General features: G+C 51.2%; 1 protein-coding gene across 2 annotated transcripts; it reads left to right on the plus strand.

Moving 5' to 3' along the window:
- Positions 1-8,801: 8,801 nt before the first annotated feature.
- Positions 8,802-26,171, plus strand: Washc1 (WASH complex subunit 1). 2 transcript variants are annotated; one of them, XM_028873972.2, is made up of 11 exons: positions 8,802-8,963; positions 16,003-16,156; positions 22,489-22,600; positions 22,730-22,876; positions 23,005-23,141; positions 23,383-23,515; positions 23,697-23,898; positions 23,986-24,162; positions 24,812-24,970; positions 25,555-25,623; positions 25,704-26,171. In XM_028873972.2, exons 2-11 carry the CDS (start codon positions 16,008-16,010, stop codon positions 25,841-25,843), a joined length of 1,425 nt encoding a protein of 474 aa, XP_028729805.1. In that variant the 5' UTR covers positions 8,802-8,963; positions 16,003-16,007; the 3' UTR covers positions 25,844-26,171. The 2 variants fall into 2 exon arrangements, with proteins under 2 accessions (XP_028729805.1, XP_028729806.1); XM_028873973.2 differs by having other exon boundaries at positions 8,802-8,959.
- Positions 26,172-26,580: the final 409 nt, after the last annotated feature.

Raw genomic sequence — 26,580 nt, forward strand, 5'->3', positions numbered from 1 at the left:
GAATTTCGACAACAGTGCGAAGACTCTGAAAGGTTCCCTCATGAATTTTAGAAAAGCTAATATCCATTGCAACCTGTGGGAATCGTATTCTACAGATTATCCCCTCGGCATCTTCAGCCGGTGATAACACATGGTTGGTTCCCATTGCATTGTCTTCAGTATTAGTTTGCGATTTCTAAGAAAAATATAATCCAGCCCTCAGTGTTGATCTATCGTGTGTGTGTGTGTGTGTGTGTGTGTGTGTGTGTGTGTGTACTCAAAATTATTGTCATCATCATCATTAGCAGCAGTAATAGTTTGACCTTTTCAGGCTCATGAAGCCCAGGCTGGTCTTGAACTCATGACCTTCATGCCACCACCTCCCAAGTATTCACCACCAAACCTAGTTTACCTGCCATTTATACACATAATTCATTTTACATCCTGACTGCAGTTTCCCCTCTTTCCTCTCCTCCCATTCTCTCCCCCCATCACCTTTCCACACACACATCCAATCCACTCCTCTGTTGTTGTTGTTCAGGTCTCCCATGGGTGTCAAAGCATGGCCCATCAAGTTGCAGTAAGAATGAAGAATAGGTTCCTAAGAGCCAGCCAAAGCATTAGGGACAGGCCCTGCTCCCATTGTTAGGACCCACAAGTAGACCAAGCTACACATCTCTCACATGCAGAGTGCCGAGGTTGGTTCCCACAGGGTTATTCTTATACTAATAAAATCAGATCATGTTACAAATTCAATTCAAAGAAACATACAAAACGGATGACATTAAGAATGCATGGGGGGCTGGTGAGATGGCTCAGGGGTTAAGAGCACTGGCTGTTCTTCCAAAGGTCCTGAGTTCAGTTCCCAGCAACCACACAGTGGCTCACAACCATCTATAATGGAATCTGATGCCCTCTTCTGGCCTGCAGGTGTGCAAGCAGACAGAGCACTCATACATTAAAAAAAAGAATGCATGGACTTTTGAAATATGGTTTCGTGTAGTTTATTAGGGTTTCCCTGACCTCCTAGTCCAGAATTGTCATCGAGGTACCTCAACAACATGCCTGCCTCCACTTCTGCTATATTTGCCTCCAGAACATAACCCCCATGAGTAAAAGAACTTCCGTTTTCTTTGATTTAGCGTCTTGCACTATATTTATCGTATGAAAGGCACTCAGTACATCTTTTAGCTGAATGAAAATCTTTTGCACGGTTTGCTTACCCAGTTTCTGGCTGGAGCTATGGTAATTATGTGTGTATCAATGAGAGTGCCCTTTGCTCCAAGTAACAGGAGACTTCACTAAAGTAGATTGAACAATGTCAGGTTTTATTGTCTCCCATGAGAACCATAGATAACTCCAGTTCCAGGAAATCTGATGCCCTCTTTAAATCTAAACCTTTTTTTTTTTTTTTTTAATTTGTTTGCTTTTTTGAAACAGTGTTTCTTTGTATAACAGCCCTGGCTGTCCTGGAACTCATTCAGTAGACCAGGCTGGCTTTGAACTCGGATCCTAAAGGCTTGCGCCACTGCCACCACCACCCGGCTAATCTGAAATTTTAAAGGCATTTTCTAGGACTGGCAAGGTGGCTGAGCAGGTAAGGACACTGGAACCAAACCCCAAGGCCTGAGTTTGACCCCAAATGGCGGCAGGAGATAACAGACCCCCCCCAAGTTGTACTCTGACCTCACAAGGGAGCCATGGCACATGAATGCCCACACATAAAATTAAAAAAAAAAAAGGCGTTTTAAACAGGTTTTAAGTATAATAGCTAATAAAAAAGATACCCAGCGAAAGAGTCAAGTATGGATGTGGGCTTCTCAAAGGAGAGGTGCACTTCATTGTATTTCCAGAGGCCGTATACACAGTTTTGGTGAATTCTGAAATTACCTTCAAAAGGTTGCTATGAAAGTTAAATGAGAGGACTAGACAGTTGGTTTAATGGTTAAGAGCTCTGGCTGCTCTTCCAGAGGACAGGAATTACATTCTCTGCACCCACAGGAGAGCTGGCAGCCATCCCTAACTCCAGTTCCAGGGCATGTGATTCCCTCTTCTGGCCTCTCCAGGCATGCAAGTAATATACAGACATAACACAAGTATAACACCCATATGGGTAAAATTAAAAACAATTTAAAAAATTTTAAGAGCTTGCGTTGTTTTTAAAGAGGAAGAGACCTCATGTCTGACTCTATCCTGGACTCTGGGAGATTTATTTTCCATAGTCAGGAAACCTACCGGTGTAACGGCGTCCAAACCTTCAATTTGAGATGCAAAGGTGTGCTTAAGTATTTGAACAGGACTGGCAGGCGGGCTTAGAGACAAAGGACTGCGGCAGGAAAGCGGATGAGGGCCAGGAGACCCCTCTCTGCTGACCCCTCTCCAGCCTCAGTAACTGGCAGATGACACAATGCAAGCCTGACACTGAGTGATGCCCTGCACCTGGCACCCAGACCCACCTGCAGCCAACTGAAGAGCCCAGCCAGGGGGAGTCGGTCTGCAGGGAGAGGCCTGTTCCCCAGCACCCTGGGGGCAGCTGCCTGAGCTTGGCAGCTTGCCTATAAACCGACTACTTGCGGCCCCTGGACCCCTACTTGCTCCCCTGAACTGGGCCGGGGCCTTGCCAACAGCAAAGAAAAATAACAGTAAGGGCACCGGCGACCGTCAAGGGCCTCAGCCGTGCTGCTCGGCCGCCTCCCGGCACCCAGTCTTGGCCAACACCTCCTTCCTAGCCCATCCCAGCAGCTCCTGCACTTGCCCCTCCCAGTGACCAGCAGCCCCAGTTCCCGAAAATGTTACGCAGAGACAGCGCGGCTACTGCCCCCTGACCCTCGCCCCGTGCATGGTAAGGGACAAGGAACTTGAGGCACGCCAAGATCCTGACCCAAGGGAGGTGGCTTTTCATCAGAGCCTACCCGCCCCCAGCCACCCTGCACTCTTCCTTCACCCCTGAGCCTCAGGAGGCTGAGACCTGGGTTTGAATCCCCTCGGAGCCTGGTCTAAAGAGCACAACTGTGGGATCTGTGCCCCGCAAAGAACACAAGGGTACCGAACCCTGAGCTGGCAAGGGGAAATAGCCAGACACACATGAGAAGGAATGCAGCCCAAAAGCATGAGAGACGTTCAAAATCCGAGACCAGAGAAACCCACCTCAAGTCCACGGCAGGGAAACCTAGTCAAGGCTCAGGCACCCTTCACTTTAGACCAGCAGTTCTCAACCTTCCTAAGGCTGCGATCCTTTAATACAGTTCCTCATGTTGTGGTGACCCCCCAATCATAAAATCATTTTCATTGCTATTTCATAACTGTAATTTTGCTACTGTTATGAGTCATAAGGTACATGTCTGATCATCAGATGATCTGATATGCAACCCCTGTGAAACGGTCCTTTGACCCCAGAGGGGTTGCAACCCACAGGCTGAGAACCGCTTCTCAAGAGACTCAAAGCAGATACAGTAGTTGGGGTGGGCCCCCTTGGGTAGAAAAGGCCCGTCCCAGAGTAAATCTTAGACAGTGGCCCAGTGAGAGGATTAAAGATGCTAAGAGGGTCTGGTACATGTCCCATCCTTCTGACCCTCACTCCAGCTAGGTCTGTGGCTCAGGCCTCCAGATCCATAATGGGCTGATGTGAACCCCAATCCCCAGCCACAAGTTCCCATAACTACCTTCTCTGCTTGAGTCTGAGCTGGACCCGAAGGATGCTTGTTCGTTCTTTATGTTTCATCAGCCCATGCCCTACTGGAAGCACCCCCCCATATCTAGAAAGATGTTTTTATCTAACTATAATCCACCCCAGTGCCCAGATCTTTTTGCTTATTCCTCAGCCTGGTGGTGTTCCTGTCTCTTTCTGCCCTGGGACTCCAAGGCTCCAAGGTGTGTCGGCACAGGAAGTTCAGGTCTCTGCAAGGGGACAAGTTGCTGTTGCGTGACAAGACTTTTGCTGGGGAGATGCAACACAAGCCTACTCACCCCACATAGGGAGCCCAGGACAGACCAAAGTAGGAGAGGAGTGCCGTCGAAGTCCAGCTAGGCGAACCAATGTGTTTTATTGGGGTAACTTACAGGAGTATCGGTGAGGGCTACTTAAAGGAGCAGAAATGACTCATAGGCAGCTGCATTACCACAATCTGAGCTGCAAAGAAAACTCCGAGTCGAGACCAGCTGCCTGGAAGAAACAGAAACCAGCTGAGCTGCCTGGACTCAGTTTAGAGCAACGGAGTCACTCGAAAGAGAGACTTCCAGGCTGTTGAGCTGCGGGCAGGCTGTGCAGTGCGCTCCTGGTTCCCAGCTTTTGTGGGCTGTCACTTATGGTGGCGTAGGTTTTGGTGAGTTTGTATTGCTTTCGCATCATAATAAACTCAAAAGACTGTAAGCTGAAGCCCTCCTTACAAGCCTGGGATGGTAATGTGAGGACTATCTCTTCCACCGCAGGGGAGCCAGCTCAGGCCGCTCCATAGAAGGAGAAGGAGCGCCCCCTGGTGGAGAAGAGGAGCGCAGCCCTAGAGGGAGATGGAATCTTGCATCAACAGTGTTAACCCCTGGTCTTTTGCTGTCTCCCAAAAGCATACCACACCCTTCTCAATTTGCATTTCCAAAACAGGTGGGATCCAGTTCTGTCAAGTCAAGAGGCATTTTTTATGGGTGAGTAGCTGTGTGTGAGTCACAGCAACTCCTCATGTGCTAGTTAGACTGGAGTCTGTACTTTTTTTCATTTATCTATCCTGTCTATCTCTCATCTATCAATCTATCTATCATCTATCTATCTTTCTATCTATCTATCTATCTATCTATCTATCTATCTATCTATCATCTATATCATCTATCTATCATCTATTATCATCTATATCATCTATCTGTCTATCATCTATCTATCTATCTATCTATCTATCATTTATATCATCTATCTGTCTATCATCTATCATCTATCTATCTATCTATCTATCTATCTATCTATCTATCTATCTATCTATCTATCTATCTATCTACCTGCCTACCTACCTATCTACTTATTTTTGAGGCAGAGCTTCTCTATGTAGCCCTGGCTATCTAGGAACTCACTATGTAGACCAGGCTGGCCTTGAGTTCATAGAGATCTACCTCCCTCTGCCTCTTAAGCTCTGGGATTAAAAGAATGTATCACTATACCCAGCTCTCCTTCTACCTTTATAAAGGTCCCAGGGATTGAATTCAGGTTACCAGATTTGCACAGCAAGTGAGTGTCTTTACCCTCTACACCACCTCACTGACCCAAGGAACGTTTATTGATCACTTACTACATGTAAACTGCTGGGTGGGATGTTGGGGTAACTTGTGTTATGGTGTTCACTAGTATCCTTAATGGTATCAGGTTGGGTGAAGGTCCACTCAGGACAGTGCTACCCCCACCAAAGACTTACCCCAGGTCCCTTAAGGGCCCTGTTGGTGAAATTTTGCAGATGGAGGCTAAAGACCCCTGACCAATCTGAGGCCCATTGGCAATTGGGAATCTACCTAAGCTAGCATATAGGAGTCCCAGCCCAGAAGCCTCTGGATAGCTGGAGCAGACTCTGGCAGGCTGCAGCTTTGCTGGGCTGGCAGAGGAAAGCAAGCCACATCCTGAAGGCCCTGTGTCAGGCAGGAAGTAGCAAAGGACACTCACGTCCTCAACTTGGGACTTCCTCTCAGAGCTTTGCTTGGGGAACCTAGGTTATTGGAACCAGGAAAGAAAAAGTTCTCAGCCTTATAGGATCCTAACAGTTTGTTACCAGTCAGTGAAACCACAGTGTGGATGAGCACGTGAGTCAGGCTGAGGGAAAACTTAAAGGCCAATTTCGCCCCCCCCTACCCCCCAGCAGGGCCTTGAAAACACCAAGTTGGGAAGGAGAGGGACTGGGATGTGAACACCTGTCACCCTATTTTTCTTTTCTTTTTTAAAATTCTTTGAGACAGGGTTTCTCTGTGTAGCCCTGGCTGTTGTGAAACTTGCTCTGTAGCCCAGGCTGACTCAAATTCAGAGATTTGCTTGCCTCTGCCTCCTGAGTGCTGGGACTAGAGGTATGCGCCACCACCGTCTGGCATGTGTCACACTCTTAGCACACATTTCATTTCATCCCCATTACAGCAATGTCAGATCGATCCAAGGAAATGAGGAAAATGGCTCAGAAACATTAAGTAACTTAGCGAGGATCTCCCAGCTTGGACACAAGTGAAGTGTGACGGATGCTAAGCTTATGCCCTCGCTCTTCCTGCCATTGCACATTTCTGGTGGAACAATCTTTTTGCCTCAGCTTCCCCAGTGCTAGGATCACAAGGATTCACTGCCAGCCCAGACTGATGCTTCCCCTGGGCCATGGAAAACAGCTCTAACTACAGAAAGACACACCCATGTAAATTTTGCTTCTTAGCTACAGAGAGCACAACTGGTCAGCAGAACTGGGATCCTCCTAAGGCCATGGTCCTGTGGGCCTGGCACCTCCAGTTATGTGCATCATGAGTGTAGGCATCTATATTGGCTAGTATGGTGGTTTGAAAGAAAATGGCCCCCAAGGGAGTGGCACTATTAGAAGGTGTGGCCTTGATGAAGGAAGTGTGTTACTGTGGAGGCTAGCTTTGAGGTCTCATATATGCTCAAGCCATGCGTAATGAGACAGACCACTTCCTGTTGCCTGTGCAAGATGTAGAACTCTCAGCTCCTTCTCCAGCACCATGTCTGCCTGCACGCCGCCATGTTCCGCCATGATGATAACAGACTGGACCTCTGAAACTGTAAACTAGCCCCATTAAATATTTTCCTTTACAAGAGTTGCCATGGTCATGGTGTCTCTTCACAGCAATAGAAACCCTAACTATGACAGCCAATATGAGCTTCTGTGCTATTCAGCTGAAGAGAAGCCCTGGCATGCACAGCAGGCAAAGATTTCACAGCAGCCTGGAAAGTCTGGGAATTCAAGGCTTGTAAGAGGCTTGGTGGAGCAGGAACTCTCTGCCCAGGAGAAAGGAGTTAGCAGCCTGGCTGAGTCTGTCCTCTAGGAAAGCGAAAGCAACCAATGCTCAGGAGATGCCCGTAACATCTGGGAAGGCTGATGAGGGAACAGATGGGCTACCTGGAGGAACACTTGAGCTGGGTGACAAGACCCAGGAATGTATCCCTAGTCCTGTCACTCCTTTAAAGAACACATCGGAGCTGGGTGTGACTGGTGTATACACCCTGGTCTCTCTCTCTCTCTCTCTCTCTCTCTCTCTCTCTCTCTCTCTCTCTTTTCTGAGACAGGGTTTCTCTGTGTAGCTTTGCACCTTTCCTGGAACTCACTTGGTAGTCCAGGCTGGCCTCGAACTCACAGAGATCCGCCTGGCTCTGCCTCCCGAATGCTGGGATTAAAGGCGTGCACCACCACCGCCCAGCCACCCTGGTCCCTCTAACAGAGGCAGGCTAGAGCTAAAGGCTTGGCTCTAAAACTCTGGAGAACCCTAAGGACAGAAGTGCAGGTCAGAATCTTCAAGGAACTCGAAAGGCAAGGCAGATAAAGAAACAGCTTCCAGAAGAGAGAGCAGGGAAAAACAAAAAAAGGAGGAGGCAGAGAAAGCAGTGGCCAGTGGCAGAGAGCATGTCCCGCTGAGCAGGCAAGCCAGGGCTACGTAACATGATTGTTTCAAAAAGCAAAATCACACCTTAAGCCTTTTGAACATGGAGCCTGAGGAAAGCAATGAAGGATGTCACCACCAGAAGAAACTTCAGCTTGTCAACTGTTGAGGTCCTCAACCAGCCCGTCTGAACTGTGGAATGAAGGTATACTGGGCACAGCAGTGGCATTGGCTCCTAACGAGGGCACTGAAGGCTGTACACCCATCCAGCTCTCACCCGTCATTGTTTCTCTGGCCTCAGATGGTACAGAATGATGTTCTGAGAACTGCCCCAAGAGGACTGGACAACTTGGCATGACTGCTCTGGGCTGTGTCATCAACCCTGCTTGCAAGAGCTCTCTGCCTTCCAGAAGACTCCCCACTCCCGGATTCCAAGGGGAAGCTCCCCCTGCAAGTATATAGCTCATCATTTCCCTGCATCACATCACCTTCCGCAACAGATAGCCACAACATCTAGCTGGCGGTGGCTCAGCATAATTTGGTAACCTGTGTCTTCGCGTGTGCATGTCCAAAGAAGGCCGAAGGGAGCAATGGATCCCGCTAGAGCTGGAGTTACAGGTGACTATGAGTAGACCAAAGTGGGTGCTGTGAACCTAACTTGTATCCTCTGTAAGAAGAGTTAGCACTCGTGACCTCTGAGCTATCTCTCAAGGCACTCTACACATACATCTTTTACAATTATTATTATTATATATATATTTTTTTGGTTTTTGGTTTTTGGGGGACAGGGTTTCTCTGTGTAGTTTTGGTGACTGTCCTGGATCTCCCTCTGCAGCCCAGGCTGGCCTCGAACTCACAGAGATCCGCCTGGCTCTGCCCTCCCCAGTGCTGGGATTAAAGGCATGTGCCACCACCACCGCCTGGCTCTATATTGAGTTTTTAAAGAAAGTTGAGACAGGAAAAGCAGGATCTTCTAAAAGATGTATTAAGCCAATTGAGTATGCACGGCTGGAGGAGAGGGGACGTTTGGGGGACTTCCACTTGATGTCCTGTGGTAGGGCACAGGCAGGGCGTGGGCTTCTCGGAGCTGGAAACAGAAGAGATGTGAGGCTCACAGACCTGGGCCAACACAGAGAGTAGGACCGCTTCCCGCTTCCCGGTCTGGGCCCTGCCAGCTGTCATTCCAGAGAGCCGGAAGCCCGAGAGCCGGAAGTCGGGGAGCCGAGCTGGCGGACACTAGGACCCGGGGGTGCGGGTCGAGCGGAAGGGGGCGCGGAAGCGGGCGGCGCGGGACTGCCGGGCAGCGGGGCGGTGGCGAGCAGGTGACGCCGCCGCCTTGGGTCGGTCCGGCGTGCGGGCCGGGCCGGTGCGGGCAGTGACAGCGAGGCCCGGAGCAGAGCGACCCTGCAGCGGATCGGAGGAGGCGGGTGAGGGCGCCGGGGGTGGAGGGCGGGCCGTGCAGGGCTCGGGCTGCAGGGTAGAGACCCACCCCTTGGCTGCCTGAAGTTTCCAGGGAGCAGGGGTGGGGGAGAGGAGGATGTGCTCCAGGGTGCTGGGCACTTCGGAAATGATGAGTTGCACGGGAAGAGACGCGCATGGTGGGCGTTGGCGATTCTGGGTCAGTCCAGTGTTTATTTACCAGATGCCAAATGCCTGCCACTAGAAACATGTCATTCATGCTGGGGGTGGGGGGTGGGGAAGAGTACGGTCTCTTGTCAATTTAATATAAAAAGGAATATTGATCAACATGGGTAGGTACTAGAGAAACACCCTCATTCGGGATTGTTTATATGTTCATGGGACACATAAAAAGTCAAAATGATGAGTAAGCAGGCATTATTGGAGGCCTAGACGGAACTGCAGCCACTTGTGGGGAGCGAGGAATTACTATGTCTCAGAACAAAACTCACGTATAGATAGATGACTTCTGGTAAAGTGCTTTTATTTTTCAGCTACATCTCTATCTTTTCAGCTACTAGTGATTTCCCCCCATTAAGTAGGTGGCCTTCAATCTGTTTTAGATGGTGGCTTAGAAACTTCCCCTTGTGGGTGGGGACGCAAACAGGCATCTGTCCCCTCCTGACAGGGCCCCAGTGACAAACCAAAGTACAGTTCCATCAAAGCCATCTTTGGGGAACCATTGAGTTTACCGCGTTTACTTACAGAACGTGGGTGACCCCGGAGCAGCGGAATCACCAGAAAGTCACTCTGCGTGGACGATGAGTCCCGCTCAGTTAACTTTCCAGTGTGTACACTGCGACTACTAGGTGATGTGCACCTGGGAAAGAATTTTACATACCGGGCCAGGAGAGGCAGGAGGGAAGGGCAGGACACCTCACTCCCACCCCCATGAGAGAATGGCAGAAGTCCACAGGCCTATCTTGAACTTCACGTTGGAAGTAGTAACCGTTACCCCAATGAAGATGGTGGCTGACGTGCTTGGAGGATAGCGTTCTGCACAAATGACACCCCAGACTTTTCCAGCGATGATAGCCATCAACCTCTTTGTAAAAGTAGATAGCAATACTTAATTCCAGAGTTTATTGTGAAGATGAACAGTTACAACAACAATGCTGACTGACCACTGGGACTCAGAGCAGAATGTCTTGTTTTTCCTTTAACATCAGGACCCACCCACTAAGGGGGCATAGGGCAGGGTTTCAAGATAAGCTGTCTGACCATTGGGACTGAAAAAAAATGTGAACTCTTACAAATGGTTTTCATTTTTATATATAAAAACGACAGAACATACTGGTAGATAACAAGTTCTTGAATGAGATCATTGACTCATATCTAGCATAAGCTGAGCATTTGATTGCTGAAGATGTCGTTTGGTCTGCCCAAACTTCCTTAATTAAAATTGGGAGTACTAATAAATTCCCGGACACGAAGAGAGATAGAAGGTCGTTGTGGAGATGAGGTGGACTGGCAGAAAGGCTTTAAGGTATGTAGGTGGTAGCTAGTGATGAGGGTAGTTGTAAATAGTAATTACTGTTAGTGGTGATATAGCATACTTTACTCCTGAGAGGAGCTGGATAAAGACAGTCCAGAGCTACAAGATCGAATAATAAAACGACAATGCCACGATTGATTGTGATTCTTACCCCAAAGCCCATTCTTGGATATGTCTTGCCTAAAAAGAGTAACACAGACTCTTTATAAAAAAAATTTTAATTTTTTTTTGTGTGTTCAAATGTGATGTTGTGTGGGTACGTGTGTCTTGCTGAGTATGTGAAGGTCAGAGGGTAACTTTTGGGAGTGGGTTTGTGGAGACCCAAATTACTGAGTGTCAGAGAATCTGAGCTTGCTTTACCCAGCAGGGCTGCATAAGGGGATGATGGGACCATGGGCATAGTAAGTAAATCTTACTTACTATATTTCTTTAGCCATCACAGGTTCCCAGGTGTTTGGAAGGTCTGCACTTGGCTGTACAGTGTGCTTTGAATGCAAGGGGGAGGTCTTTTGCCCCGCCCCTGGGCATTGTTATAAAAAGGCCTTTTGAAAAGACAGGAGGGGGCCAGTGAATTTTGATCCAGGTCCTCCCGAAGATATCCTGTTTTCTGTCTGTCTCCTCTCCACTACCTTCCTATCTAAAAGTTTCTTATTCCTCTCTCCTCCTCATAGGAACCCTTTAAAAGGTGGGAGGTGGCCTCACACAGATGGTGCCCTGAACTTAGGTTCAGGGACCCCCACATGGGTTCTCTCCATCTACCATGTAGGTCCCAGGGACCTGACTCAGGTCAGCAGGTGGCAGCAACTGCCCTTACCTGCCGAGAATTAATTCTTTAGAAGATAGGACATGGGGAAGGATAAGGAAGGAAATTAGGTTTTGCCAGCTGCATACATGATTTTTGACAGTGAAAATAATTGGGTGAATTTGACAGTCTATTTTAATTGAACCCACTAGATCTCAAATGTGACCGTTGCAGCCTGAACGAACAGGAACGAGATGTTGCAGCTGGAGGTCTTTGGTTGTGTATCGTTCTCCAGCTGCAGGCTGCGTGTGTCACCTCACTGGAGGACACGGGTGTCATGGTCACGGGTGTCACAGTTTCATGCCCTTTTCCACACTTGCTTCTATGTATCATTCTGTGTCTTGCTGCTCCTCCAAGGATTCTTACAGGGAGACCATGAGCTGTCATTTACCATTCCACTCCAACTCCAGCTGTTCCTCATGCCTGATAGCCACAGGTAGCGCAGAGGGACTTTTCAGATGTCCCGAACCCACAGTGTTCCTCAGTAAAAACCACATTCACAGCCCGGGTTAGCCCTCTTGTGGGGACGTGACAGCCAGCCCTAGCCTGGTGGCACTGTGTTATTGCCTGCTCCATCCCAGTCGGTTAGTGACACTCATGCCAGAGTGCCCAGATCTGTGTAATAATTTACACATAGCTCCCCTGTGATGGCTAAAGAAACTTAATATGGTACCAGGCACTCCTTAAGGGCCGTTGGTTGACCTTTGCCCTGGAATGCTTGTGAGATCCTAGTGGCCTGCAGGTGAGATAAGAACGAGGTGGTGGCGGCGGCGGCAGCGGCGGCGGCGCACGCCTTTAATGCCAGCACTCGGGAGGCAGAGCCAGGTGGATCTCTGTGAGTTCGAGGCCAGCCTGGTCTACAGAGCGAGTTCGGGACAGGCACCAAAGCTACACAGAGAAACCCCGTCTGGAGAAACAATAAAGAATAGGCTTATGATGCTCCTGCTATGAGGTGTTTAACTGCTTGCTTTCTGCTCATGTAAACTTGCTTCTGCTTGTCACTGTGGGACTGGGGTGAAGTGGTGTTTTTATTATGTGCAGCAGGAAAGAGAAACCACTGAGGGGAGTTAGACACTTCTCTTGTAATGTCTACCTCCGATGTCCAGCTTTGTGCACCCTTCCTTCAGCCCGGCTCAGCACGGCATGCTGTGTGCCTCAAAGGCTGCCTTCCTTCAGTAAGAGTAAATTCATTCAGTCTAAGTTTGAAGCAAGTCTTTGGTCTTTCCCAGTGGATTTCAGCGCCACAGCACTCTCCACACAGGGGGATGCGGTTGTTTTTGAGTCTGTCTGTCTGCCTGGCTGGTCTGTTGTGATCGACACTTAGTAGCTAACTAGTCTGTACACACAAGATGACAGTGAACGGCTGCGTTCCCTGTCCTAGTTCTCCAGTGAACCTGCTACTTCCTTGTTCAGAGGATCTGTGTCTGTCCTACCCTCGGGGACATGTGCACGGACACTCACACTTTCAGTTGCAGGAATTGAGCTCAAGTGACAGAAAGAGCTTTCTATTTTTTTTCCCCTCTGGATGTTAAAGATGGGAGCCCTCAGGCTGAATTTAGGTCAGCGTGGCTAGCAAGCTTGCCTCAAGATCAGTGCAAGAGGTGAGGAGACATCTTTGAGAGATTCTGGACTCGGGGTTAGGTTCCTGGATGGTTGTGGAGCGGCTCTCTCCCTCTCAGTGACCTGATAAGTGCAAGGGCAGAATGAGGAGCCACACCGGCTTGGATGGTTGCTCAAGGTGGCTTTCAATCTGGGAAGCTGAGTGTCCTGGTCACTGGAATAAGGAAAGAGGAGCCCGTGCCAAGAAAACGCTAAAGAGTGGAAGGATCAGAGCTGGATGAATCTCGGCCCAAGGAGGTAGGAGAGAGCCAGTAGTAGCATAGAAGCAGGAGCCCAGGAGACCAGCAGGAGGAGCCAAGAATAGATATTAGCTTGGTGAAGCTGTTGCTAGGATACAGTCGGGGTCATACCTAGATTTTTATTACTGGAACTAACAACTGAGAGCGGGGCCAGTGCTCAGTCTAAAGAATGGAAGGGATCGTAGTAAGAGAAGATAAAACGTTTTATACACAGTCCCACAACACTTGTAAAGCCTTCTGGTCCTTCCTGTCACACTAAACCCAAAGGCACTCACCTCCATTGCAATCGAGGGCTCCAGGATAGGGCTTAAGAGGAAATCTGGGGTTTGGTGCCAGGCCTAATGATTGTCTTCCTCTCTATCTTCTGGTGAGAGCCTGGGGTTGCCCCTAATTATAATGGCCTAGGGCCTCAGTATCAATTCTGTACGGTACATCTCTTGCCAATCATATCAATGGCAGTTATAGTGTGATTGCCGCTTTAGTGGCACTAGGGGGCAGCACTAATTAAACCCATATGTATGTATGTGTATCTCTCTCTCTCTCTCTATCTATCTATATAGATATATATAGATATATAGATATATACCTCTCTGGTCTTGTGGTTTGGAGATACTTTTTCCTGTGTTTGCACATTTTGGACCCCTTGGCTCTGGCCTGGGAGAGCAAAGCCTGGATGTCCCTCTTCCCAGAGGCATGAGCCACTGCAACATCTGTCTCAGGGACAGCTTCTGAGTCCCTCAGACAGCCATGTTTGTCCTTCTGGGTCTGGGTTACCTCACTCAGGATGATATTTGCTAGTTCCATCCGTTTGCCCGCAAATTTCATGCTGCCATTGTTTTTCTCTGCTGAGTAATACTCCATTGTGTGTATGTACCACATTTTCTTCATCCATTCCTCAGTTGACGGGCATCTAGGTTGTTTCCAGGTTCTGGCTATTACGAATAGTGCTGCTATGAACGTAGTTGACAGGCTGCACCTTTTACACTATAATTGCATTGTAGTTTAACCACAAGCAGTGTTGAAAGCATGCTTAATGGTTCCAGAGTGACAGTGGTCATCAGTGTCATTACAGCAGTCTTCTTGAAGCAAAAAAACCATAACTTTAGCCAGGCGGTGGTGGTCCATGCCATTAATCCCAGCACTTGGGAGGTAGAGGCAGGCAGATCTTTGAGTTCTAGGGCAGCCTGGTCTACAAAGTGAGTTCCAGGACAGCCAGAGCTGTTAGATAGAAAAAGCCTGTCTCGAAAAACCAAAACCAAACAAACACAAAATAGGAAAGTTTAACAAGACTCTAAATACCTATTGCCCTCTAAGGTTCAGTAACCCCGCCAGGTGCCCTCTTACACTTCCTCCTGCACAGTTCCAGACACTGATTTCCGAGAAACAAACCCATAAGAGCAGCTTTCATTCTTCAAGGGGCGTGAGGCAGCGTTTGTACCGCGTAGCACAACAAGCTTGCGCTGTTTCCTGATGGTATTCCTTTACGTCTTGGTCATATAATATGGGCCTGTCCCCCTCATGTGCTCCCCAAAGGGAAGGTCCCGACATCTTAATCTTTTTTCATTGTACCAGGCCATTCTGACTCCTTCAATGCATGCTCCTGTATATGGCAGAGGGGGAGCAAGCCAGTCTAACCTCTTAACAGAATCTGTTCCCCATTGGACAGGCCAGATCTTGCCATTCATCCAGTAAGCCACCAATCCTGGGCACTGTTCTATACTTACTAACTGAACTCTTGCCCTCAATGGCCTCAGGCTTTTGCTCTGGGCCCCCTGTTTCTCTAGATGGTGTGGGACCAGGTATGCCCTGGTAGTAAACCTTTAACTTCTCTATTCCTGGTGTAATGGGGGAGGGGCACAGTGGGGAGTCCTGTGTGGGGCGGAAGCAGAGTTATCATGCTACATGGTTCCACGGTGGTGGGGATTATTTTTCCAAAGAATTACTTTGTCTAAAGAGACTGCCATTGAATATAGTCTCGTCCTTTACCAAAGCTCCCACAAAGCTCACAAAGGAAGAGACGTAAGGAAGCTCCCATGACACATAATGAGAATCACTAACAGTGAAAGTAAGGGGCTGGAGAGATGGCTCAGGGCTTAAGAGCACTGGCTGCTCTTCCAGAGGTCCTGAGTTCAATTCCCAGCAACCACATGGTGGCTCACAACTACCCATAATGAGATCTAGCGCCCTCTTCTGGCATGTTGGCATACATGCAGACAGAATACTGTATACATAATAAATTTTTTAAAAAAGTGAAAGTAAACGTGGTGGAGAGTTGTGATCCGCAGTGTTGGCATGCTGGACGTGGTCCACGCCACCCAAGGGTCATGTGTCTGCGTTTTTAGTCTGGAGACAAATGAGCAGTAGCTTTGTGTGACCCCATCCATCCTCTGCTTCCCGTCTGTCTCTTTTGTGCTCTGCAGCTGTGGTTGTGATGTTCTGAGCTTGGGAGGTGGAGGTGAACTGATGTGTTAAGTACAGTGCTTAGCAGGGTACCCTGGGAGTAAGGTCACAGTCTGTCCCAGTTTTTCTCAACTCTAGTCTGCCAGTTAGGAATTCCCGCCATTGCCCTTAATCTTCTTATCTAGGCCTCTGCCTCCCATGATACTCACACACAGTAAAGCTGTGTAGAAATCAGCTCCTTTGTATGACCCACCCCCCAGTAGTGTCTCATGTAGCCCAGGCTGGTCTTGAACTTCCTTTGTATCAGAAGATGGCCTTGAACAGCAGCTCCTGCCTCTACCTCCCACGTGCTAGGGTTACAGGAGTGTGACATGACCACCTTGTCTTGTGGCTAGGAGGTAGACAGAGTGACCGTGGGACTATGTTCTTGATGTGTTCGTTCCTACCCACAGGCGTCATGACACCCGTGCAGACCCAGCACTCCTTGGCCGGTCAGCCTTACGAAGTGCCCCTCATCCAGCCGGACCTGCGACGTGAGGAGGCCATCCAGCAGGTGGCAGACGCCCTGCAGCACCTACAGAACATCTCTGGAGACATCTTCAGCAGGTGGGACCTGCTACCCGGCTGACCTGATAGAGGGCCACCCCTTTCCTCAGCAGCCTTCTCTGCAGCCCTAGGAACGCACCTTCTGCAGACCACCTCCTTAACGATCCAACTAATTACCCCAGCGTGGGAAGGGTGTGAGGGAAAAAAGTCCAGCTTGGAAACCCTGGGAGTTCCTGAGGGCTCACCACTACTGACTGTCTAACGCAGCCCCTCAGTCTTCCTGTGGGGCCACTGTGTCCTTCCCGCCAGACCACGGGCTGCACTGACTCCTGCAGTCAGCCTGCACCGACTCAGTGTTGGGTGCTCAGAGTCCTGTGCCCCGAGCGTGCCGGTGTCCCCTTTCAACTCTGCATAAACTCTGGCCGGGATGACAGACCCGAGTGCTGTCATGTCTTCCATAACTCCAACCATGACCTGAGGAGTGGGTCACTAGATGGTTTTGCCCTTGTCTGGACAAGAGGGTTGGCTACACAGATGCAGGTGGCTTGGCCATCCACTGTAGGTGGTCTCTTGATGTTATCAGTTAACACAGTAAAATTGAGATGGTGGACCTGCTGCTGGCATATGACAATAACAGCAGACCTCCCTGAGTAGATGGAATATACTCTAAAGTAACAGTAGCAATTATACTACAGTAAAGACAAGCCAGCGCATTTCGTTTATTAGCATCACTAAGTATATTATATTGTGCGTAATTGTACGTGCTCTGCTTTATGCTACTGGCCAGGCAAGAGGTTTGTTTTCACCGGCATATCCTCAAACCCAGGATTAATGTGCTGCATTATGGCAACATTCCCTTCAGTAAGTTAGGAGAGGAGAGGTTTTCTGCTCTGTTGTGATGTGATGGGCATACCTTCATGTCTGTGGTCCTTCATTGGCTGAAACATCATGGTGTGCCACATGAAAGTACTTCGGTGAGTAGTTAACTACAGTTGTACTAAATATCTTTATTTAGCATTAGCCATCATTGATCTAGCTGCATTAATTCTTTTAACCCTGGGGATATTCTATGAGGAGGTCATGTTATCCTTCCTCCTTTTTTGGGGGAGGATGGGGGACAGGGATAGAGTGTCATTGACCCAGTCAGACCCTGAACTTGCTGTGTCCTGGAGGACGACCTTAAGCTTCTGATCCTCCTGCTTTCCACTTCCCGGTGCTGGGATTAGAGGTGTGCGTCATCGTCATTGTGCCTGGTTACCTCTCACAGACAGGAAACTCAGTGGGGGGTGGGGGGTTTGGGGGGGAGTGTGCAGGATACTAAGTGGGTTAAGGCACTTGCTGCCAACCCTGATGATCAGAGTTTTATCCTTGGGACCCACATGGTAGAAGGGGAGAACTAACTGGTTTCCAAAGAGTGAAAGGGTGTCATCTGACTGCTGCACACACCCCACGGAACATGCTACTCCATCCGCCATGCATGCATGCGCAGAATAATTTTTTTTTTTTTAATATTTGTTTGTTATTTAAGCAAAGAAACTCCATCAGGTGACACAGGCAGAGTTAAGCCCAGGAAGGGTGGCTACAGATGGTGGTGGGGGGGGGTTTCTGTCTCTGAGAGTGGAGTGGGGGTCTGTTGGTTAAAAGATTAGGGCAACTCCACGTAGTTAAAAGGGAGGTTTATTTTGTGGGGTAACTTAAAAGTGAAGGGATAGGTTACAGGGTCTGGGAAAGGTGCAGCGCAGTCCGGCCGTGTTCTCTGGAGAACTCTGCCCGGTCTACCTCCAGCGTCCAGGGTCCAGGAACCAAGAGAGTCGTCACATCCGGATCTCGGGTCTTCAGGGCCCTCTCTCGGCCCCACCTTGTAGGCGTGACAGTTACCGAAGCCTCAGTGGGGGTTGGAACTTCCAGGTCAAGGCTGGAATGGCTACCCACTATAGGGGTCTGTCTAGAGGGATCGGGAAGGGGGGTGTGAGAAGTAACATTTTATGGTAAAGCCTGAGAGGCAGACAGGCCAGGAGGATTGACAGTCCCTGAAGAGAAAGTGAGTGGCGGCCCTAAGGTGGGAAGGGCAAAGCTGGAGGGGGAGTAGGGTCTTCGCCGCTGTCTTGGCTGGTGTTGAATTTGTGTTTGTCAGTTTCCTAGTGATGAAATACCCGAGACTGTCAACTTAAGGGAGAACAGGTTCATCTGGGCTCATAGTTGGGACTTTCGTCTGGTCGTTGGCCACGCTGCTCATCAGTAGCACAGTGCTTCTCGGAGGCAGTGTGGGACAAGGGGGTGACTGAAGTCACGGAGTCCAGAAAGTAAAGAAGCAGGCAGAGGCTGGGATTCTTGTGTCCCCTTCAAGGGCACACGTATGTATGTAAGTTGACAGTCTCGGGTACCCCATCCACCTCCTACCATGTGCCTCTCTTCCAGCTAGGCACCAGGGGTCACAAAAGATGTAAGACGTGGTTTCCTCTAGAAGCTTAGGACTTAGAGTAAGAAAGCAGGGGAAGTGCTGTAGTTTTCAGGGATCTAGAGAAGAGAAAAATAATTTGACCATCAGAACTGTCCAAATGAGGTTCTGCTAAAAGTAAGTGATGAATAAATAGATCAGGCTTTTGCAACGAAGGGCTTGAATGATGCCATCGTGGCCCCCCTCCACACCCCTCCCCTCCCCGCTTGCATCTTCTAGATTGTCTCTGTTCACAGACGGGGCTTGGTCATGTGGTGTCATGTCTGCCAGTGAGGGCAGAGCTCCCAAACTGAGACTCGGGTCCAGCAGGAAACAAGATTTTCCTGGTACCAGCATGTCCTGTAAATGTAGCACCAGCCCTTATGGCCTGCCTGGATTTGCCTCCACATTCAAGGGCTGCTAGCAAGGGGTTGTCACATACGGCTCAGCGTGGCCCCAGGCCACAGCATCCCTCTAGAGTCCTGGGTAAAATCCACCTGCAGCTTGGGACTGAAATGGCTTGTGTGAGTGACACATTTCATAAAGAAAATGAATGTTGCTCCAATTAGGAGGGACGTCTCACCCACTCCATAGGGCCGGGCCGAGTTCAGGGGAAGGGAGAGGGTGTGTGGATCGGATTTCGGATCTGAGCAAAAAACGGCATCTGATAGAGTTGGAAATGGGGGTTCCGGGCTTAGCCAGACTGAATGCAGTCTGCAGAACGGTCTTTTGTAGGCTGCAGAGAAAGCGGTCCTGCCTGCCGTGTGGGGATAGTAGATGGGCTTGAGGTTGCAGGCATTTTGGCTTCTAACACATTGTCAACTCTTTTGTGTCAAAGAGGAAAAAGATGGCTGTAAACCTTGGGAACTTTGCCTACTGTTCTTCTGTGTCCTCAGTCACACTGTGGGAAGACTTCAGGCAGGAAGCTTGGCCGGAAGCAGGGCTCTGAGTGAACAGTTGAGACCTGTGAGTTGAGGTCCACTGGGGTTCTTGTAGTTGGACAGAACTTCATGATTTGTCCTGGAGATTCACAGAACCATGTGAGGTTCCTAAACAGAAATAGTGGGGCAGAAGAGTTTGGGAAGGACAAAACGGGGAGTGGTTGGGCCCCAGGATCAGCCTGCACAGTTAAGGACGGAGGACAAGACCGGGCCAGGGCTGTAGCTCCAGCCTGGGGAGCAGAGAGGACTGGAGAAGAAGAAACATCATCTCCACGGGAGCAGGATAAAGAATGGAGCAGTGACGGGGGTGGGGGGTGGGGTGGGGACAGGACAGGACACGGGACTGGGGCGGGAGGAGGAGTCAGTGAGGGGTGGGGTGGTGAGTTCATCCACTTGCCCCCTGCTGAGCAATCCACAACCCATGGGACTTTTTACACTTGGTCCTGTGGAGCGAGGATGAGCTCAGCACCTTCCCCCTTCTACATGGCCCACCTCCTTGGGAACCGAGAACAGACAGACAGGTGAGTGGAAAGAGCCTAGCCACTCTGCCGGGCCCTGGCATCAGCTGACTGTGGGCAGTGCACAGGATGGTACTCCTCACAGGTTTCTCATCAGCGCTGAGAAGCAGGCCTTCCCTCCTGCCTGCCACAGCAGGAACTTGGCAGAGAGAAGGACTAGAACCTCTGGGGATTTCTCTAACTGCTTCTACAGAGGGCCCCTCCCCTCGACCGTGGGGAACCCATGCTCTAAGATACTCACACAACAATGTAATGCCTCCTCCCACAGCTTAGATACTGTGGTCATTTGAAAGAAAAGCCCCCCCCCCCAAAGGGAGTGGCACTACTAGGAGGTGTGGCCTTGGAGTGGGTGTGGTCTTGTTGGAGGAAGTGTGTCACTGTGGAGGCGGGCTTTGAGGTCTGATCTATGCTCAAGGTACTGCCCAGTGTCACAGTCCTTCCTGTTGCCTTCTGGTCAAGATGCAGCCAGCACCATGTCTGCCTGTGTGCCGCCATGCTCCCCGCCATGGATAATGGACTGAACCTCTGAAACCATAAGCTGCCACCCCAGTTGAACGTTTTCCTTTGTAAGAGCTGCCGTGGTCATGGCGTCTCTTCACAGCAATAGAAACCCTAACTGAGACAGATAGACTCAGAAGGAGCTGGGATTGATGTCCACGGGGTACTAGACAGAGTCTGCGAATATGTGGGTACCCTGACCAGCACTGGCCCAGCCATGTCCCCCAAAGCAGCAACCCCCTCAGTTCCTCCTCCTGCTCTCTTTCATCCTTCTTCCTGCCTCTTCCTTTCTTTCCTCTTGTTTCTCCCTCTCTCTTGGTTCCTTTCTTCCCCGTCCCCTGCGCCTCACTTCCTGCGTTCTTCTCTTCTCCCCAAGCGGCACCTGGCAACTACAGGGTTCCATGAGGAGACAATCAGCTTCTAAGTAATCGACAGGCTACTCAGAACTACCTGAGAGAGTAGAGGACATTCACCCAAGGCAGGAGTCCGGTGTCAGCATGCTGTAGGGACTTGCTAGGGTGTGGGGAGGTAGCAGTTCTCTTTGTGGGGAGATGGGAGAACAGATGGGCAGAGGATCCATCAGTCCCTTGGTGGGTACATGGTCAATGACGCCCTGAAAAGGTGGGATCTGCCTGGCTTCATGGGGAACTGGGGGCTGGTTGTCTAGAGACTCTCCTGGCCATGTTTTCATTCTCCCGCAGAGCCTTGTTAATCGTGGTGTGCTCCAAGCCAGAGGCGTCATTGGAGATGGCGGTGCCTAAGTTACTTTTCCTGCTGCTCTGATAAAATATCCTGTCAGAGGCGACCTGTGGGTTTATTTTGACTGACAGTTTGAGCTGCAGTGCATCCTGGCTTCATAGGGCTAATGCTCAGATCAGAGGCCTGCTCTGGAGAAGGGGTCACAAGCTGGTATTCTTGGTGGCTGGGGAGATGAAGAGCATTGAGAGAACACCATCCTGTTACACATGTGGTCAGAATCAGCGTCACAGGGAGATAGACCTACTGTGGTTCAGAGGTGTGGGGAAGTGTTTGCATAGTTTACACGCATTGAGTGGGAACCACATGGGTGCACCGTGAGCCCCTGGAGATGCGTCTGTGCCAGGCAGCCTGTAAGACTAAAGTATGGTAGGCAATAAAGAAGGCCTGGCCTTTAGTGTGCACAAGAGACACCAGGGATTGTGGGGAAGAGCAAGCAGGCTGGGCCTGGGAAGTGCCTGGGACAGGTTTTCAGTCTGGTCAGGGAAGCTCCCGTGAGGAAAGGCTTTAATGAACGCAAGGGCTTGGTCCCGTGAGTCTCACTCAGTATTCCGTTTGGTTCAGAGACCCAAGGCAACACTGGGTTTGGCATGTCAGGGCACATCAGGATATTTGGCACGGTTGTGCCCACCCCTCACTCTGGAGAGCATGGCACAGGCTAGGGGTGGGGCTGAGCAAGTCTCGTAAGCCAACACTGGGACTTGGTATGTATTCTGTGAGCCACCCACAGTGTGTAGGGCAATTCCTCATCTGCTGGAGGTGAATCTAGGAGAGGCCATTGGCCTGGTTACACTTGCTTTCTTCTCTGCAGAGGCCAGAAGTCTGTCAGCACCACGTGACCACCAAGGGTAGGTGTGGCTGCAGACATGGTCAACTGTCAGTTGCTAGTACTTGTGTGTAGTAGCTACTGTCACAACTGTCTTCTTGCCCCGAGGTTTATAAACTCCTGGGTCCACGAGTCATAGGTTTCAGATGGCATACGTGGGCACCAAGCTAGAGCCACAGTGGCTGTCCTTCTCTGTCTAGAGCTCATGGCAAAGAGTTCCTAGACCCCTTGGGCTGAATAATCGGGGCAGACAGAGGTCTGCCAGCCTTTGTCTTTAAGACCAGTCCAATAGGCAGGTTGTAGTGTGCTGAGCACTTAAGCCCAGGACTTGGCCAGGCTCAGGTCTGCGGTTGGCACAGGTGCACAGAGACTACAGAACTTGACATAGCCCCCATCTCTACACTTTTCTCTGGTAGGATCTCCCAGCGAGTAGAGCTGAGTCGGCGCCAGCTGCAGGCCATTAGGGAGAGGGTCTCCTTGGCCCAGGCTAAGATAGACAAGATCAAGGGCAGCAAGAAGGCCATCAAGGTAGGCCATGATGTCTGTGTTCTGTGGCCGGGGCCTTGATCTTCCTGTACCCCTGCTGTTCAGCTGCACCTCGCCCTCCTCCTGTCCATAGTCACCCCATTCTTAGCGCCGCCGACTCTGAATCTGCAGGTCTTCTCTAGTGCCAAGTACCCAGCACCAGAGCGCCTGCAGGAATATGACTCCATCTTTACCGGTGCCCTCGACCCTGGTCTGCAGAGAAGACCCCGTTACAGGATCCAGAGCAAGCACCGCCCACTGGACGAGCGGGCCCTGCAGGTCTGAATGCCACCTGCCTGTCACCCATGGCTGCTGGGAAGCAGGGACTGAAGGTTGACCACGGACCGGGATGGTCCTGGGTCCGTAAGCCTGGTGCTAAAACCCCGTCCACTCTGATCCTGCCCCAGGAGAAGCTGAAATACTTTCCTGTGTGTGTGAACACCAAGTCGGAGCCTGAGGATGAAGCGGAGGAGGGACTTGGGGGTCTTCCCAGCAATATCAGCTCCATCAGCTCCCTGCTGCTTTTCAACACCACGGAAAATCTGTACGGCCAAGCGGCCAAGCGAGAGCCAGCGGGAAGAGGGGAGGGAGGGAGGGAGGGAGGGAGGCCTTGCTTAGGGAGCTTCAGGGGCCTGAGCCTGGTACAGTTCTCAGGACTGACAAGTTTGATTTGGCTTCTAAGACCTGGGTATCCAAAGGACAAACGCAGTGGGAAGGGGCGGTGGGTCAGGAGCCTGCCTGGTGCCGGGACGGGTGATGGCCTCCTGACCCAGCCCGCTCCACAGGTACAAGAAGTATGTTTTCCTGGACCCTCTGGCTGGCGCAGTGACAAAAACCCACACGATGCTGGGCACAGAAGAGGAGAAGTTGTTTGACGCCCCTCTGTCCATCAGCAAGAGAGAGCAGCTGGAGCGGCAGGTGAGGCGGGGTGCTTGGACAGACGAGCCCTGCCGGGGCGCTGCTCCAGGGAGGGCGCCATTCAGCCTCTGCCTACCCAGCTGCGTGGGTCCACGTGTGCTGCCCGCCCTGCGGTTACAGCGTGGGGCCTGTGCCCTGGCAGAGCCGTCACACTTCCTCTATGTACCACCTGACCCCGCAGGCTCCGGAAAACTACTTCTATGTGCCAGACCTGGGTCAAGTTCCTGAGATCGACGTGCCGTCCTACCTACCTGACCTGCCTGGCATCGCAGATGACCTCATGTACAGTGCGGACCTGGGCCCTGGCATTGCCCCCTCCGCCCCTGGTGCCATCCCAGAACTGCCCGCCTTCCACACAGAGGTAGCTGAACCTTTCCAGCCAGGTGAGCTAGGCCCCAGGGTGGGACTGAGCCAGAGAGCCCTTGCTGGCTCCTTCCCCCACTCCTCACACGTTCTCACTTTCCTTACAGAGCTACAGGACGGAGTGCTGCTGGCAGCGCCGCCGCCACCGCCACCTCCCCTACCCCCTCCCCCAGCTCCCACGGTGGTGGTCAGTACCCCCCAACCACCGGTGTTCCCGGAAGTGGCGGCTGCACCCGGCCAGGCTGCCAGGGAAGAAGACACTAGCAGCAGCGTGGCCCACTCAGGTAGGGGCAGTGCAGATGGGGTTCACGCGGTCGGCCCTCATTAATAGGACCCTCAGCTTTCTCACGTTGGATCCCCAAAGACTTCTCTGGAGGTGGTTTGTTCCCAGGTCTGGGGTCTGCAGAGTTCTCATTGTGGATACCTACCTCGTCTTACAGGGTTGATGGAGTGGTTTCTGTGCTATGTATGCAGAGTTGGATTCTGACTTTACAGGGCAGAGGAAGCCTGGGGATGGTGGTGTGCCCTGTTTCTAGTTAAGCCGGTGGGAAAGGGTCTATTAGCAAACTTGAAATTTCCAGATTTCAGTTTTCCATTGTATCTCAATCTCCAGCCACTTCGAGGGGTGGAAAATCCTTTGTTGGCTCATGGTGCTCAGCACATCCGACTCACAGGGTCTGTCACTGCAGAGTGTCGTCGAAACAGGGGGTGAAGAGGGAGGAGAGATGCCTAGACACGAGGCCCCTCAGCTCATTGTCTGCAGAAATCCAAGACCATACTGCATAGTCCTAGCAGCCACAGTTCCACAGCTGGGCTTCCCTGTGGATGATAGCCCCCTCCGTTTGCCAGGATCCTGAAGTCACCTCCAGCCTCAGGCTGGGCAGCTTTCCTCATCTTGCAATGCTGAGCAATCCTTTACCCTTCTCCTTACAGCCTCTGTCCAAGGAGCTCCTAAGGAGGTGGTTGACCCCTCCAGTGGCCGGGCCACTCTGCTTGAGTCCATCCGCCAAGCTGGGGGCATTGGCAAGGCCAAGCTGCGTAGTGTGAAGGAGCGCAAGCTGGAGAAGAAGAAACAGAAGGAGCAGGAGCAAGGTGAGGGCACCGAGGGTCTGCTGTAGCAGCTAGGCTCCTGGTCAACCCACAGGAAGTCCCTTGTGGCCACCCTGACAGGTACCCTTGTCCCTCTGGCCTGGGCCGTGGGTTCGCTAGGAGAAGCTTTCCCGTCTTGAGCTCTCCCAGCTGAAGCCATGAGGGAGTAGAACTTTGACAAGCATTGTCCAAGGGAACCTGAAGTCCTCAGAGCTGAGACAGAGGACTGATCCTTATCCATCCTGAGGATAAGGCCTTATGTCTACCAAGAACCCTTGCTCGTGGCATCCTAGTTAATCTGTGTGTAAAGTGTCAGATGCCCTGGGTTTGCATCACGGATCTTCTGACCCGCTTTGTGACCGTCTGTCAATATGGCCTGGCCTCTTTGAGCCTGTGTGCTTGTCCACACCGGGGTACCGAGAACTGAGACATGAAGGCAGGCCTGGGCCATGGGCATGCCGTGGCAAGGGTGTGTGTGTGGGAGTGCCTCGGGGGGCAGGTGAGCCCAGTGTGCGACTGTCCTTGACACTACCTAATACCGTGCTTGGTCTCTTCTTCCCTCCTCACCCTTCTCTCTCCCACCGCAGTGAGGGCCACCAGCCAAGGCGGGGACTTGATGTCAGATCTCTTTAACAAGCTGGTCATGAGGCGCAAAGGTAGGCATCTCGTGCATCTCTGTCTTCAGGGGCTGGTGAAGTGGCCGCCCCGCCCCTCTCTCATCGCCTCTCCCTCCCAGGTATTTCTGGAAAAGGACCCGGCACCGGAACCAGCGAGGGGCCCGGTGGAGCCTTCAGCCGGATGTCAGACTCCATTCCCCCTCTGCCGCCCCCGCAGCAGCCCGCGGGAGACGAGGACGAGGACGACTGGGAGTCCTAAGAGTGCTTCCAGCCTCCCCCGCAGTCGGCAGGACCGGCGGGCCGGGAGGGGCTCCGTGGCCAGCTGGGGCCTTTCAGGTCCTGTTGCCCAAGGAGGTCCAGGGGGTTTTGTTCCAGGTCTGAACCCGGTTTCTCTTCATGGAGTGAGGGCTGGGTGAGCCATCTGCTGCTCCCCCGCTTCATGTGACTGCTTTGCTCGATCGTCCCCTGAAGAGTACCACAGCAACAGGGTGGGATGAAGAAAGTCACTGTAGACCTGAGCCCAAGCCAACAGTGCCCTTTTAATAAAGGAAGAGTAGCCATGCCGGCTGCCGACCGCTTCCTGGAGTGTGAACTGTCCTTCCCGAATGTTCTCAGGCACAGTGCGGGAAGTCTGGGGGAACTGGGCTCTTTCTCCGGGATCAAGGCAAATGGAGATGAGGGCAGCTATTACTGGGGGTGGGGGGGGGGCTATTTTTCCACTGGAAAAATGTCTTGGTGTTTGCTGAAGGGGCTGAGGAGAATTTAGAGGCAAGCCAGGGAGCCCCGTGAAGGACAGAACACATGAGGGACAGGGATGTAGTTAGGAACTGAAACTGGCTTGAGGTCCCTGTGGACACAAGAGCCCTGAAGATGTCGATTCCTGTGGTCTAGACGAGAGGATCGAAGATCGAGGACTCCTCATTGCGCAGATGCCTCCTGGGAAGGGCAGCGGGAAGCTGGTCCTGGCTGTGTTGAGTGGGACAAGCAGATCTTGGG

The sequence above is a fragment of the Peromyscus leucopus genome, chromosome 13 (genome assembly GCF_004664715.2).
Source record: "Peromyscus leucopus breed LL Stock chromosome 13, UCI_PerLeu_2.1, whole genome shotgun sequence".
Lineage (NCBI taxonomy): Eukaryota > Metazoa > Chordata > Mammalia > Rodentia > Cricetidae > Peromyscus > Peromyscus leucopus.